The 15,486-nt window shown below is 38.9% G+C and overlaps 2 protein-coding genes across 2 annotated transcripts in view; both read right to left on the minus strand.

Moving 5' to 3' along the window:
• Positions 1–1,468: 1,468 nt before the first annotated feature.
• LOC18049317 (pentatricopeptide repeat-containing protein At3g63370, chloroplastic) lies at positions 1,469–5,035 on the minus strand. Its single transcript, XM_006443905.2, has one exon. It carries the CDS (start codon positions 4,966–4,968, stop codon positions 1,987–1,989), a length of 2,982 nt encoding a protein of 993 aa, XP_006443968.2. The 5' UTR covers positions 4,969–5,035; the 3' UTR covers positions 1,469–1,986.
• Positions 5,036–7,217: 2,182 nt separating this feature from the next.
• The window catches only part of LOC18049319 (protein SPIRRIG), an 18,796-nt gene continuing 10,527 nt past the window's right edge, over positions 7,218–15,486 (minus strand). Inside the window, exons 14-19 of the mRNA XM_024187858.1 lie at positions 13,764–15,471; positions 10,587–13,640; positions 9,736–10,044; positions 9,227–9,533; positions 8,950–9,096; positions 7,218–8,405 (exon numbers count right to left, since the gene is read on the minus strand). Of these exons, the coding sequence (XP_024043626.1) occupies positions 7,218–8,405; positions 8,950–9,096; positions 9,227–9,533; positions 9,736–10,044; positions 10,587–13,640; positions 13,764–15,471 (6,713 nt within the window). The remainder of the gene's footprint in view (positions 8,406–8,949; positions 9,097–9,226; positions 9,534–9,735; positions 10,045–10,586; positions 13,641–13,763; positions 15,472–15,486) is intronic.

A 15,486-nucleotide genomic window follows, 5' to 3' on the forward strand; every position in this document is an offset into this window, starting at 1 on the left:
GCTGCACACCCCTTGCTTCTTCCTCTTCGTTCTCTTCATCACACCGTTTCTACTTTTATTTTTTCTTTGTTCTGATTTGCTGGGAACGAAGAGAAGAGAAACAATAATATACCTTAACTGAAAATTGGTGCCCCTGGTTTCTTCAGTTTGAAGCACAATGTAGATTGATGTGTATAAATTATTAAACTTATGCATGCTTATGGGTTGTGTTTATATGAATCATATCTCGCATCATGATTATTTCATTGCCATTAATTTCTTCCTTTGAACTTAGAGATTGTCCTCGAAAATTTGTGCTCATATGTTTTTAGGTCTTGATCTATTTCAACAACAAAGAGACTCTACAGCTATATATGTTGATGTGCAGGAAAGTATAAAGTTGCGTGTTTGACCTGAGAATTTAAAAATTTCCTTACTAGTGCAAAATATGTCCTTTAACTTGAATAAAATACCACCATCCTGACCAAATGAGACTAGATTAATGAATAATAGACTAGGGATTGCGAATGGCTGCCAAATCTTAATTAAGTTATCAAGGGTTGTGACTTTGGGTAGATTGGAATCTGATGCTGAGGAGAAATTTTGGAGCTCCCATAAGAAAAGTGTTGGGGAAGAGGACATTGAGTCAGTCTCAGACAGCAACAAGCCTGCTTTATGTGAGAGAGAGACGGGAGCATCAGAAAATGGGTTTGGAGTTGGATACAACAATGGGGACTGGCTAAGCTTAAGACGAGGAGTGAGGAGACTATGCATGCATCCTGTCTTTCAGTTCGATGAAGGAAAATGGAACGAGGCAAACGAAAGGGCAGCTGGGTTCTGAAGGATTTGCAGTTGGATTTACAAATGAACGTGACTGTCGGTCGACGAAGAGAACAAAGAGGAAGAAGCAATGGGTCTGTAGTTGGGTTAAATGAATAGAAGCAAGAAATCAGAACAAAGAAAAAAAATTGAAGCAGAACGGTGTCGTTTCAAAACGAATCAAAACAAAAAAAATAAGAGTCGAAAACGACGACCTATACTGCCGTTTCGAGGTTTGACCCGGGACAAATAGCAAAACTCTAATTTGATTTTAATATCCCATTTCCCAAGCCATCATCCTCTTTCTCTCCCAAGACATGTACTGTTCTTTATGAATTATATAGATGATGCTATTTCTTGGGTTAACTGATGCATACATATCATATTATATATGCTTGCTAGTATGCTTTCGTTACATAATTTGCATCCAAATTACTCAAAGCAGCTATTTGTAACACATCAACAATCTCTATATCGGCTTCAATGGAACTTCATTTTCCATACCATTGCATTTGCATATAGCATTTAAAAAATTGACGGACCACCTAAAACCTAGTGCCAGCAGGTCCGGGCATTCACTTTTCTTATAACTGAGAAGAAATGGGATTGAGGAAATAAATATTTACAATCTTCTTCAATTTTTTATTTTCAGTGTAGATGCATCATGTAACATACAGCAATTAACATTGATAAATAAAATCAATTATACATCTGTTACAACAAAATGAGTACCAGTGAAGTTTCATCAACATCTGTGGCGGCCCTTTACCCAACCAATTTCCAACTAATTAATAGCTGCTGGAATGGAAAACAGATTCTTCGATAGCTTTCCTGCAACCTCATGCTGGGACTAGAGTAATAATAGTATTGAATTAGATTCCCACGTAGAAATTAAAGCACCAGAAACCCACAATAAAGGTTTTTTTTCGGGGGACTGATTAGATCCAACTAAGCTTTTGCTAATCATAAGCCACATCCTCGTGGAATCAATTCTTTTTTTCTCGGATGCCGTTTGTATAATTTGCCAGCTCCAACTTTCAAAATTGGGTTCATAAAGTAATTAAGATGAGAGGATTGAATTGAATGGTAGCTTCAGTGGGGAAATCTATTGTGTTATGGCTTTTCAGTGCGATTCATATGAACACAAGAAATCTTTTATGATTCAATCATTCAACTTAATTGTATTAGTTACCAATAATCTCCACAGGAACAGACCCCAGCCTCAAAATGATGAAATCTATTAGCATCCCTCACGACTAGTTCCCGTCCAAAGAGCCTCGAAACTAGCTTGCAGAAAGAATGGCAGTCAACACAAACACGAAGGTTTTTTGTAATGCGAATAAGAGATCCCTCTGTAGACTTGAGCACTCCATACGCAATGGCTAGCCTTTCACTATGGCCATATAGCATCTGAACCTTCTCTTCTTCCTCCACATTGTGCAAAACAAATTGGGTTTGAGCCACATAGCCTCCTTCCCTCTCCAATTTCTCAGTAATTTCGGCCAATTTTTTGTATATCTCATCGGACTCAGAATGAGACTTGTCTCTTGCAATGAAAGAATGAATCTTATTTCCAATCTCAATCCAGCTACTTCCGGGTGTTTTCTTCAATCCACTTCCCCTCATTCTCATTCTCACTTGTTCAACATCTTTCCACTTTCTACTGGCCGCAAAGACATTGGATATAAGTACATAATTTCCTGGATTGCCTGGATCCAATTCTAATAGTTTCTTCGCTACAATTTCTCCTAGTTCTTTATTAGAATGAACCCGACATGCCCCAAGAAGAGCACACCAAACTTCAGCAGTGGGTTCAATCTGCATACTTCTCACAAATTGGTATGCTTCTTCCAGGTGATTTGCACGGCCAAGAAGATCAACAAGGCAGGCATAATGTTCTGGCCATGGATCTAATTGATAGTCACATCTCATAATTTCAAGAAACTTTTTACCTTCATTGATCAATCCAGAATGGCTGCATGCATAAAGAAGAGCCAAAAAGGTTATATGATCAGGAGCAAAACTTTCAGCCTCCATCTTGTAGAACAAATCAATGGCAACTTTGCCGCGGCCATGCAGTCCATTTGCATTGATCATACTTGTCCACAGGATTAGATCTTTAGTTTGGACACAATTGAATACCTTATTTGCAATGTCTAGAGCTCCACACCGAGCATACATATCCACTAGAGAGCTTGCAACAGATCCCTCTAAATTGAAGCCCTTCCGGATGATAAAACCATTTAGTTCTTTTCCTTTCTTCAAAATAGATAAACTAGAAGCAGCAGAGAGTGCACTCACTAGTGTTATAGAATCTGATTCGACATTAGCTTCATTCATTAAGTAGAAAAGTTCCAGAGCTTCATTGGCAAGCCCATTGTGGACATAAGATGATATCATGCTGGTCCAAGACACAACATCTTTAGATTCAATGGACTCGAACACATTTCTTGAATAATCAATGTTTCCGCACTTCCCATATACATCAACAATCGCGTTCAGTATCACAAGATCGGATAAACCTTTTCTTATGATGTAGCCATGTATTTCTTTCGTCTGAGACATGCATTTCAATCCACTGCAAGCCATTAAGACACTTCCTATAATCATTACATCTGCATCCAACCCTTCTAATTGAACTGTCCTGAACAATTCTAATGCCTTTAGATGACAATTGTTCTGAGCATAACCGGCTATAATAGTTGTCCAAGAAATGAAATCCTGTGCAGTCATCTGATAAAAAACACGGCCCATGTAGTTCACACAGCAACATTTTGCATACATATCCATAAGTGTATTTCCAATCTGCAAATCAGAAACAAATCCTTGTTTTATTGCATAAGCATGCAATTCCTTTCCATTCAATAAATTACCCAATCGGCCAGATGCTGAAACAGCGTTTACTGTACAAACTTGGTCAGGTTTTTGACCAGCACCTTGTAACTCACGGAAGAACTGCATAGCTTTACAATACAGATCATTTTGGACAAAACCAGTAAGCATGGAGTTCCAAGACACACTATCCTTGTTCTCCAATTGATACAGCACCCCTGCAGCCTCAGTCATTTTACCACATCTAGCGTACATAGCAATTAAAGCATTTGCAACATAAACCTGAAGGTTCTGGCCTGATTTGACAGTGGCAGCATGAATCTCCATACCCAGTGTTTCAAATGAAGAATCCTCACAGGCTTGAAGTGCTGCAACAAATGTATAAGCATTTGTAACAAGACCAACCCTTTGCATTTCTCTAAAAAGCCCTAATGCCTCTAAGCACTGCCCACTTGCAGAATATGCTGAAATTATAGAATTCCATAAGACGACATCCTCTTTTTCACCCATTCTGTCGAATAATTGCCTTGCTTTACGAAAATCGTAGCACTTTGCATACATAGCAACCAGTGAGTTGACGATAAAATCAGTAGAATCATAGCCACATTTAAGGACCAAACCGTGAATTTTAGCTCCACAATCAAGATCTTTAAGCATAGCACAAGCTTTAATAACACACGGAAAAGTAAAAGCATCAACAGAAATGCCCAAAACCCGCATTCGACTATAAGTTTCAAGAACTCTTAAAGGTTCCCCATTCGAGACATAAGCGCCCAACATAGCATTCCAAGTAAATACTGTTCTTTGAGAAACTTTATCAAACAGTTGCTCAGCATCCAACACAGAACCGCACTTGCCGTACATGAACAAAAGCTTAGTTTCCAAAAATGATGATTCATACAAATCGAAAGATTTAATCAAATGGGCATGAACTTGTTTGCCTTGTGAGAGAGCTTTCTTGGTTGCACAGAGATCAAGCACAAGTGCATAAGCTTCATCCGGGCGTATAGTAAATACATTATGGTTAGTGAAGAGGTTACTTAAGGATCTAAATGCATCTTTGAGATTGCCTTGCTTGCAGAACTCTCGTAGACAAGGCGTGTTAATGGGCTTTTGAGGAAATTTGGGGGCTTTAAGAGATGGGGTTACATGTGCTTTGCCTACGACAGGGTAATGTGTTAAAGCTGAGCCTGAAGAGGGACTGAAGCAACAACGTGAAATAGAGGTCGCCATTACGGAAGAATACGTGCATGGGAAGCGAAGGCGGTGACGAGTACAAGAGCTTATGCAAATGGAATGGACTGGTACTATCAGTATCAGGTTTCCCGTGGCAGACATATCATGACAAAATCATTCATCAGTTCTCATTTCTCCAATACCATACACGTTCATGCGTTCAGTTAAAATTCTTTGTTTGCAAGATCTAATTGATATTTGAAAAGAATTAATCATTGAGTAATTACGGTTGGTAGTCTAAATAGAATGCAGGAAAAATTACTACACACTTCAACTTAAATATAAGTTGGAAACACTGCCACTCTAACTCAAATAAACTATGATATCTACTTCATTCAAAGAAAAAGACATTACACTTTAATCTCTAACACTAACAATATAAGTTATTTTATATTGTTAAAAAATTCAAATGTGTTATGACGATATTGTCTGATTTATGTAATTTTGACTTAGAAACAGAAAACTATACTTGAAAGTTTGATGAAACTTATGTTGATGCCGAAAAACGACCTCAACAGCTGAATTTGTTTCTTTAGGAGAATTACAGTACGAATCCAAGCTCAAACGCCAATATGACCACAATTTTCTGTACCTGTCAACCAGAAAACACGGTTAGGATACGCCGGTGAGGTTCCGGCGCAGACCCTCCGATGCTTAAGTCATAAATTTTGTATAAAGAGATGAAAATGAGAGGGAATAATTGTGAATGGGTTCAAAAGAAAGGAATTTTCCGATCTAAGAACTCAAAATCTGGTAAGCTCTGTTAAGGCTCTTAGATAGGTCACTTCTAGAGTTTTTGGTTGATTTTTTCTAACCCTTTCACCTGATGCGCTCTTCAGTTTAAATAGACTTTTCGTCGTGTACGGTTACCTCCTTAACTTCAGCCCGCTTTCTTCAGCAGTTGCAAGTGGTTTTCAGTTGGAGGTGGTTTAAATAGATCGTGGCACACAACTTCCTTATAAATTAGGCCACGTTCTCTTAACTAGCAATTTTCTATGTCAAACTAATTCTCAGGTCGGACAAGAGAATTTCAAGGTCGGATTACTTCATTTTCAGATCAGACAGATGAATTTCTCAGTCGCTCATATAGCGTTGAGGTTGTATTCTTAAACTAGATCATTCACATAGATCTTAGGTCGTACTTGTAAACCAGGTCGTCAACATAGGCTTCAGGTTGTACTTATGAGGCCAGCTCAACAACAATAAGTTCTGAGTATATTAAGATCGACTATATTTTGAGATACTACTAGAAAAATCCAACCCAAACACCAGTCCCCTAATTTTCAATACCAGAAAGTCATTGCTGGTGTTGGAAACTAATAGAAAAATTTTCTCAAAACCCAACAACTTATATCATATATAATCAACGAGTGAATGCATTGCCATCGATAAATAAAATTAATATATAATTCCTGATGCAATAAATAAAGAATAAAATGATATGATCTTATTATGGAATAAAACTTTAAAAGAAAATTCAATATATAAATAGCTTATGTTTATACCAAAATTTTAAATAAAAATACAAAAATTAACTTATTAAAACAATATCACAGTACTTCACTTTATATACTTTTCAAAATATTGCAGAAATTTCCAAAATTTTGTTAGCCTTTACATGTTTCTATTTCAGTCCCACAAGAAAATAGCTCAAACACATACCATCTCATCTAAAATTTTAATAAAGCAAAAATTATTGCCCACTTACTTTTAATTGGGTTTAAAAGAAGAAACTCAGGAAGCAGTTTTTGGAAGAATATCTGGCAAAGACAGCCGCGCTTGCACAAACAAAGGCAATTTCACAAAAATGGGCATTGTCTGCCCAACTACACTATGCAAAAAGAATTTTAGCCAAGCTTGTTCGTACATGACAGATCATTTCTCCTAATGCTGACTCATGTCATATATTTCCGCTATACAACTTAATCACACACTGTTAGTAACTTGTCTATTTACATCTAAAGAGCAAGGTTGGGGGAAAAAAAAAAGACTGATTTCTTCATGCAAAATTAGAAACATCTCCCATCAATCACCCAGAATACAACAAAATATGACCCCCAACAATTCTCAACCAGAAGTTCCGAGCCAGGGGTCATGCACACTGAGGTATGTCTCATGCTTGTCAGAATTTCATCATTTATCAGAATCGTTGCTGAGTTACAATTTCTCAACCTTGTCCTATTAATCCCAGGCCAGCCCAGTTGTCCTGGATTTCCTTTCCCATGTTCCAAGTACAATACATTCACATTTGATCCTTCCCCCGATGCACCAGGACTCAACCAATATTAGGTTTTGGTAGTCAATAGCTGTCCCAAGAGCTGAAATTATTCCAGAATACCTTTTCGTTGCCATTACCCCTGATTGATCGAAGCTCTCAAACTCTCATCTGGCAGTGTCCAAGACACCAAATGCCCGCCAGAATCCCCACTCAGTAACTGCTTAAGGTCACTTGTGAGGTGAAGGGCAGTAACTGGATGCTTGTGAAACTTCAGTACCTTGTGAAGGACCAGCCTGTACTCAGGTGCGTTATCACCCAAATTTAAGCCCCCTGTAATGTTGCTGCTGCTTGATTTGCTTTGGGTGATGACAGTCTCTTGCTCAGTGCAGTGAACCATTTTCCAAACTTTGACTGCCCCACTCTGATGACCTGTCACATACCAGTTCATTTCTAGCCAGTCAGAAAATGTACAGCTGGTCACCGAGAGAATAGAATCAGATGGCAGTTGAGATGTGCTAATAACAGCAAGGCAATCTCCATTGATGCTCCAAATTGCAAGCAAAATTCCAGCAGCTGTTGCAATTTCCCCAGTCAAATTATTCACATAAATTGCTGAAACTGGCGCAGGGAACTCAGGAAGCTGCCTAACAAAACCCAAGGAGCTAAGATCCCAGATAATTACAGTGCGGTCATCTGATCCACTTGCAATAAGCATGTAAGGCTGACTAACATGAAGACACGTGACTGTGGCAGTGTGAGCACAAAGTGCCTTCTCCAATTGCAATCGTCTTGACAAACGAGGTCCAACCTTGCTGATTCTCCAAACACAAACTAACCCATCATCAGCACCAGTCACCACAATCTGACCATCATGACTAACACCAGCACAATGAATCTGGTGTCCCCCATGAAGATTCTCATGAGTAGAGAGTAGCCTATCTTGATCATAGCTGATAAATCTCAAGCTACGATCTGGAAAACCCCATGCAACATATTTGGCATATGTTCTAGGTTTAAGCAATGTATTTGCCCCTGCCACAAGAACTTTCTCATGGAATGTAACAATCTGGGTTATGGAAGATGAACTCTTACGTATTTCATGGGGAACAAGATGGACGGAATGCTTGAGAGGATGAAGAGGAAGCTTTCTGTCAATCCGCCTTTTCACATGCGGTTTAAGGAAAAGTTGCTTGGGTGTTTGCCCAAAATGATTTATCTGTGCTAGGATGGAGGCTTTCATTGCGGGATCTGTAACTGAATCTATGTCCACGCTGCCCTCATATGTGTAGTGATAGAAAACATTTACAGCTTCTTCAGCTGCCTGTCAATTTAACAACAGAATAATCTAATTATAAACAGAATAAAAGGAGAACTTAAGTTCAAAGTGTAGCAATAATTATAGAAGCATTGCATATGGTCTGAGCAGAGAATTCAATCTCACATGCTATTGAAGAACACAACTTTCTAAGCAAAGCATATAATCAGCATGCATGAAATTGTTTTCCAATTCTTGGCGACAATTTCTCATAGTTGCATATCGAACACAGGGAATAATAGCAATCATTAAACAGTTTGGGGTTGCTAGATGCAGTTAAAGAGTTGGACGCATAATTTTCTTTTTCTATTATTTCTCAACAATCCAATGAAATATCTGGTAGAAACTGAGAGGTCTTCCACAAGGAAAGATAATACTGGCTTTAAAAGAATATATTGCAGACCTCTCATGAACTCCAATACTTTCAAAAAAGCAATATTAGTAATTGATTTTTAAAACAAAAGAATTGAAGGATAGGTCAGAATATACTTATTAACAATTGGACTTTTCACTAAATAGAGATGATGACCATAAAGAATCTGTAACCCACCTTCCCTCTCTGTTTATATCCAAAGATAAGGTCTATCCAATGATGCAGATTTTCTGAAACATAATTGCATTCCAGTGCTTCCCTATGCTTCCTAATGAACTCTCTAGCACTGCCTTTGGCCCAAGGAGGTAAGATGACATCACCAACCTAAAAAAATCCGACAAAACATAATTACATTATTGTACATTCTGTATGATACATATACAACAACTTCTGTGGTAAATCATCAAAGGAACTGAAATTAGTCAAAAAGTGAAAAATTGTAATCTCAACAAACCTTCTCCCCTGATTGTTTCTCTCCCAAGTCAAAGTTGAATCTATTTTCCAAAAACTCAGGCATGTAGAAGAATTCTGGAATCAGTTCCTTCACATCAGATGTGTTGCCTTTTCCAGATGCACTTAACCAAGTATCTCCAACACTATTAAAAAGGCGATCAGCATGATCAAACTGACCACCCTGAAGCTTCTGATTCTCAGCACTGAATGGTGGCAAACGAAGAAGATAAAAGAGGACAATTCCAGCACTAGAATAATGAGAACCATAATGGAATTTTGGGACCTCTGGATCTTCCCAACTCTCATATCTAAAATAAAATATTAAAAAATCATATTTAAAAAAAAAGAGAGGGGTGGCAATGTTGCATAAATACAAAATTACATAAATACAAAATTAAATCAAAATGTGCTACACTAGATACCATAATAATACCATAATAAGGAATTTGTCAATAATCGTTAAAACCATATCGTCTGTATAATACACAAGAAGTAACCATGATGGCTGACCTTTTCTTAAACTCATCTTCTCCCTCAGGTGTCTGACAACCCATTGGTTTGTCAAGTTTACGAAATGTTTTGGAATTTGACAGGTCAAGAATTTCACTTTCATAATCTGCAAGAACCCAAGGAAAGACTGGATACTGGGTGAGGTCACTGTATCCACGTCCCGCTAAGGTGTTGAGATGCATAAGGTACTGGAAATTGCTAATTTCTCCATTTTGCCACCTTTTGGAGAAGGATTTAGCCATTATTTTAAAAAGACGGGTTCCCTCATTGCTTTCCTGCTTAGTTGAACCTGAAATGGTAGTGTCCAGCCTGCAAGCAAGAACCATGAAGTAAATAATCTAACATACCCAAAGAATATAAAAGGAAATGCAACTGAACAAGTTAGCAGTGGAGCATAAGTTTGCCAAAAATAACATAAAAGAAGATTATTACTGTAAAATCATATAACAAGCAGCAATTTTTTTGTTTCAAAAATAATAATAACAGCAATAATCTTCAAAAAAACAATAACAAAAATAACATGATAGCAGCCCCCCACACCAAAAGGAGAAAAAGGAAAGGCATGACATAAAGATGATGCATTCAAGATAATGCAATCACGTTATAAAACTAGAGTTATGCAATTAGGCAGAAAAGAATTGAATCAATGCACGTACATCATTTTTGCAAAATGCACATGACATTTTCCAAAATATACCAGTTTGTGTCCAGAGGCATACCAATGGAAAGATCAAAAATTGAACAGAGAAAATGGACTCAAGATCATATCAATAGTATCAAATAAAAGAGCTATCATAAAAGAAAAAAATAAAGGGTAATCATAAATAGGCAACAAGAAGAAGACTTCATACATGCTGTTCCTCGGAAGATTCATGGCAACCAGATTTTTGAACACTTCTTCTCTCTCTTTTTTGTGGAAAACTAGCAGATCATTACACCCATCCATGCTAAATATTTCAACAGCAACAGGACGCAGCTGGTAATCACGCTTCAAAATCTCATGAACACTATCAAGCTTCCACATATGCCACGGGTGAGGTAAATTACCACTATTGCAAACTTTTTCCTTCCCCCAGGCACCACCACCGTAAGCCCAAGCCCTTCCCCCAACCAATGACTTTGATGTACTCCTCCAAGATGAAGTTGACTTGGACTGGAAATCCATACTGCCAGTAACATCCTTTTTCACACCTAAAGCCTGGTCAATAACAGAAAGTTCATCTTCGAATTCCTTCTCACAAATACGCCCAGAATCGTCAATATAGAAGTTCTCAATTACATATAAACAAAGCTCCCCTATCAGAAATATACCATCATGTTTATCAAGACCTACAACCCTTTCACAGTTGTACCTGAATCGTATTTTTTCAAGAGGTTCCAGGTATGGTCTTATTAGATATTCACCATTATCAAGCAGTTCCTTCTCTGATTTATCATCTGTACCCTGAATTTCATCAACTTTTACAGACGAAGATTGCCTTGGAGATCCTATGTCAGATTTTTCTTGTACACTCTCTGTTATTGGAATAGACGCTGAACTTGACTTGCCACCAAAATCAAGGGCTGAGTGAAGGCTTGCTTCATTTATACTGCTACCTCGGTCATCATTCCAGCCATTCCTAACAGAAGATACATCTTTGACATCATCTAATTCTTTCAAAAATGATTCATCATACAGCTCTTCATCAGCAGACTCCTGCTTGGCACTGTCAGTCAAATTGTGGAAGAATGACTCAGAATCAGAGTCAGATGCATTGGGTGCACCTTGACTTCTTGCTTTTGTTGGCTCTGCTTCTACTAAATCCAAATTCCCGTCAAGAACATTTTGGATGCTATCAATTTTCAATTTGCATCGTTCAAGCTTTTTGCGCATCCTGTATGGACCTTCAATAGGACAAAGCTGCCACACAAGATTTTCCATCTCAGCAGGTCTACGCATTGGAAATATTCCACGCTCATGTACAAGCTGTTGGAGATGCGTTTGCCATGCACTTTCAGCATGAAGAACCCACCCATACTTATCTTGACGGACAACTCTTAGCTCAGTAGACATTTCATCACGAACTAATTCAAGTGCATATCTACGCTCATTTACCTGTTCCAAGTGTCTCAAATCTAATTTTGAAATTTCTTTGGATCTCCTTCCCATTTCCCTCCTACGACGCCCCTCCAAGCCTTTTATCCTTACTCCAGGAAATTTTGCTGAGCCAGCAATATACTGTACCCACATAATGGCAGCACACTGTTCCAACACTTTATTGACCATCTGTTCAGAGTTCTGAAGCCACTCAAGGAAAGAAGATAAACTATCAGTCAACAATTTGTCAAAACCACCATGTAGTACATCCAGGTGTTGTCCTTGATTTGGTTTTGAGACAAGCAAGTCTTCCACTGCAGCCCTGCGATGAACCAGCAAGTACTTGACTAAATCGATTGCCACATTCTGCACATTTCGCCTTTGATCACGGAGAAGGGATATTAAATTTACACAAAGACAGCAATTTAGATCAGTATCAAGATTGCTAGGACAGAATATAATTCGTCTGTGAGCAACCAATAACTGCAGAACTGCATAAATATCAACTCCTGAATCTTCTTGTGAAGAGCCTGAGGATACTTTCCTTTTAGGTTCAATAAGCAAGCCCAAGCTTGAGAGCAGATCCTCTTCTCCAATGGCGGCCAAGAATGAAGGAAGGAAGCAATACAGTATCATTCTATTTGTATTTTTTAAAATAGAATGTATGTAGGCATCAAGTTGCTTGATTCCTCTCGCAATAGATAAGAGACCCTTTCCTCCAGGAGATGCATCTTCAATTCGCCCATCTTTGTTTGCCAATTGTAACATTGATAATAAGAACTCTAATGTTTTTAGTACAGCAGCCGGTTGAGGAAAAGCACCCATATACACACGATCCACTATCATCCAACAGAATGCATCTAAATTTGAGGACCATCGGCTTTTATCTAGCTTTTTCTCATCTTCCTCATCATCACGTAACAGACGCCTTTCAAGAAAGTTCATCAGTCTACTAAGGCACAAACCCTGGAAAACCAACACAGATTCAGCATCAATACACGAAGGAACCATCTCCAGTATGCTCTCTACAACCTGTGCAGCTTTCATCTGCTCAGTCATAAAACCAGAAAGAACTTCCGCCATAAAATCTAAAACAGCAGTTGCTCCAGCAGAACAAGGACCACCACCATAGCCAGAATCATCCATTTCAAGGAGAATTTTTGGTCTAACTGCAAAAAATGTATTTGCAGCAGATGCTCCTTCAGAACTAGACTTCAAGTCTGAAGATGAATCCAATTCACCAGCAGATGCAGAAGACTCCATGGAAGGAGTGGCGACCAAGGGAGTTTTATACTCATTTTGATTTGAATTTAGCCAAGACGACAAAGCAACAACTGGAGATGAAACAGCTGAAAGTGGAATTCTAGGATTAGATTTCTCAGATAAAATGGGAGAATCTAGCAATGTAAAAGATGAGGAACTCCGGGAATCAGTTGGTCGATCCATAACACCTTTAGTATTGCGGAAGCTGATATCATTGGTGCTTGAGGACACAGAGACCTGGTCAACATGGTCACTGTCTAAGAGATGAACAGCTTGGGTTTCTTCTTGCAGTGATTTATTTGATTCTTCCTGGGGCATATCTGCTTTCATCTCTGCTTTATCATCACCAGTATAATTTGAGGCTACAGGTGTATCATCAGAACTTGTACTTACCTGCCCTGTGGGGAAGCTTCCAACACTAATAGAGGTTTTCACAGACTGCTCCTGCTCTTGAGGCAAGCTAGAGAATGTATTTTGAGAGCTACTAGTATCATCACAATCATTCATATTCTTTTCTTCCGTCTTAGCAGAGAGAGCTTTAGCCATTTTCACTGCATAGCCAGCTCTACAAGATGCAGAATTCAAAATCATGTAAAAATTAGGCCACATTGTTTATAAAATTCTAGGGGGAAAAAGGAAAAACACGTTTTGAATATGAAGCACAAATAGTAGGTTTCTCAACACAAACCTAATGCAAGAAAAATAAAGGTCAACACAGCTTTCAAGAATTTCTGGCCGCCTGCAGACAGTAGAGAAAGGGGGGCACATCTTTGCCAGGTCAACCATGAATCGTAGGACAGAGGTTGCAGCAGCAGGAGCTGAAGCCTCCCCACCCATTAAACGCGCTGCATATGTCTTGTGCATCAGAGCTTCACCCTGAAGCTCCCCAGCCATATCTGTGTTTTCCTCTACAAGCTCTGCTACAAGGCCAGCACCAACCTGAGAAAGATTTCCAGTTTGGTGGGCAAGCATTGACTGAATGCTCAACCTATCAAAAGTGGATTTTGCCATAGCGATTACAGATTCTAACAGCTCTACAAACTTTAACTCCACATAACTTCCATCACTTGGCATCAGAGCATGAAAGTCCAGCATGCGAACTTCAGGTAGTCTTGGATAAACAGGCTTGCCATATAACAGACAGAACAATATATAATATATGTCCGGGGAATCATAGAAACTAGGAAGTACCCGCACCAAACATTGATAACCTCCACTTGTGCGAAACCTAAGGGTAAATGTGGGGGAAGAAGCAAGAGACACACCAAGCAGTGTCATGATCCATCTCATGCTTGTAGGATGAACAGCTTCCTCAAGAAAATATGTTATCAATTTGGATGAGACAATCTTATGCCACTGCTCCAGCAACTCTTCCGATTTTATGGTTACTTGAAGATCAATAAGCATCTCCAACAGCATATTTCTAACGATAACATGTTTCCCCATGGACTCTCGCATTATCTGACGTTGTGGCTTCAGTTCAGGTGGATCAAATGTCATTATCACAAATCTAACCACATGTTCAAGTTCAGAGACCAGAAAACCATCTTCTAAGATGACCCCTAGCAGTACAACCAATTTCTCTAAAACAGGGACCTCGACATCACCCCGCTGCAGAGTCACTAGTAGGTGTTGAACAAGGTTAATTCGGCGAAGAACTGTAAGGTTATGATTCCTGTACCAGTGCATGGACACTAGGTGCTCAAGAAATCCCAGCAGTGCAATTTGAATGGAAACTGGGGCAGTAACCCACAATGTCCAGTCCAACAAGACATGCTCAACCATATCTGCATTTGACAGAACGATGCAATTAGATGTTTCAACTGGCATATCAGCATTTTCAAGCTCAGAAATATGACTAAATGAATCCTTTGGAGCAGAAAAGTCGTCCATATCTCCATGAGATCCAACAGAAGAAATTTCATCACGAAATTTTGACAAATTAAGATCCTCAAAGCTAGTTTCTGGAGTACTTGTGGCAGGTGACAAAGCGCTCCGAGTAACTTGCAGCTTCTTAGGTTCAGAAAATGAAGCTTCACATGCAGCAATTTGGAAAAAGATCTCAAGAGATTGCATGTCAAATAATGACATTCTACGACGCAAAAAGAGAGAGAGCAAATGGTAACCCCTGCATGTTTGCATGTCTCTCACATTCTGAGGGCTTTGATGAAGTGCACAAGCAAGCAATGTCAAGGCCATGTGAAGCATATCCCTGGTTTCAGCAGCCTCAACAAGAGCAAGGACAACAGGCATCCCACCAACTGGACGAATTATATCACCAATCGAGCATAACCTACATATATAGATGTCACCTTGAAGGCGTCCAAAACGTGGTATACCTGGGGGGGGGGGGGGGGGGGGGGGGAAAAACAAAAAATTTGGGGGGGAAAAACAAATTACAAAAAATTTTT

Source organism: Citrus clementina, unplaced genomic scaffold (genome assembly GCF_000493195.1).
Source record: "Citrus clementina cultivar Clemenules unplaced genomic scaffold, Citrus_clementina_v1.0 scaffold_3, whole genome shotgun sequence".
Taxonomy (NCBI): Eukaryota; Viridiplantae; Streptophyta; class Magnoliopsida; order Sapindales; family Rutaceae; genus Citrus; species Citrus x clementina.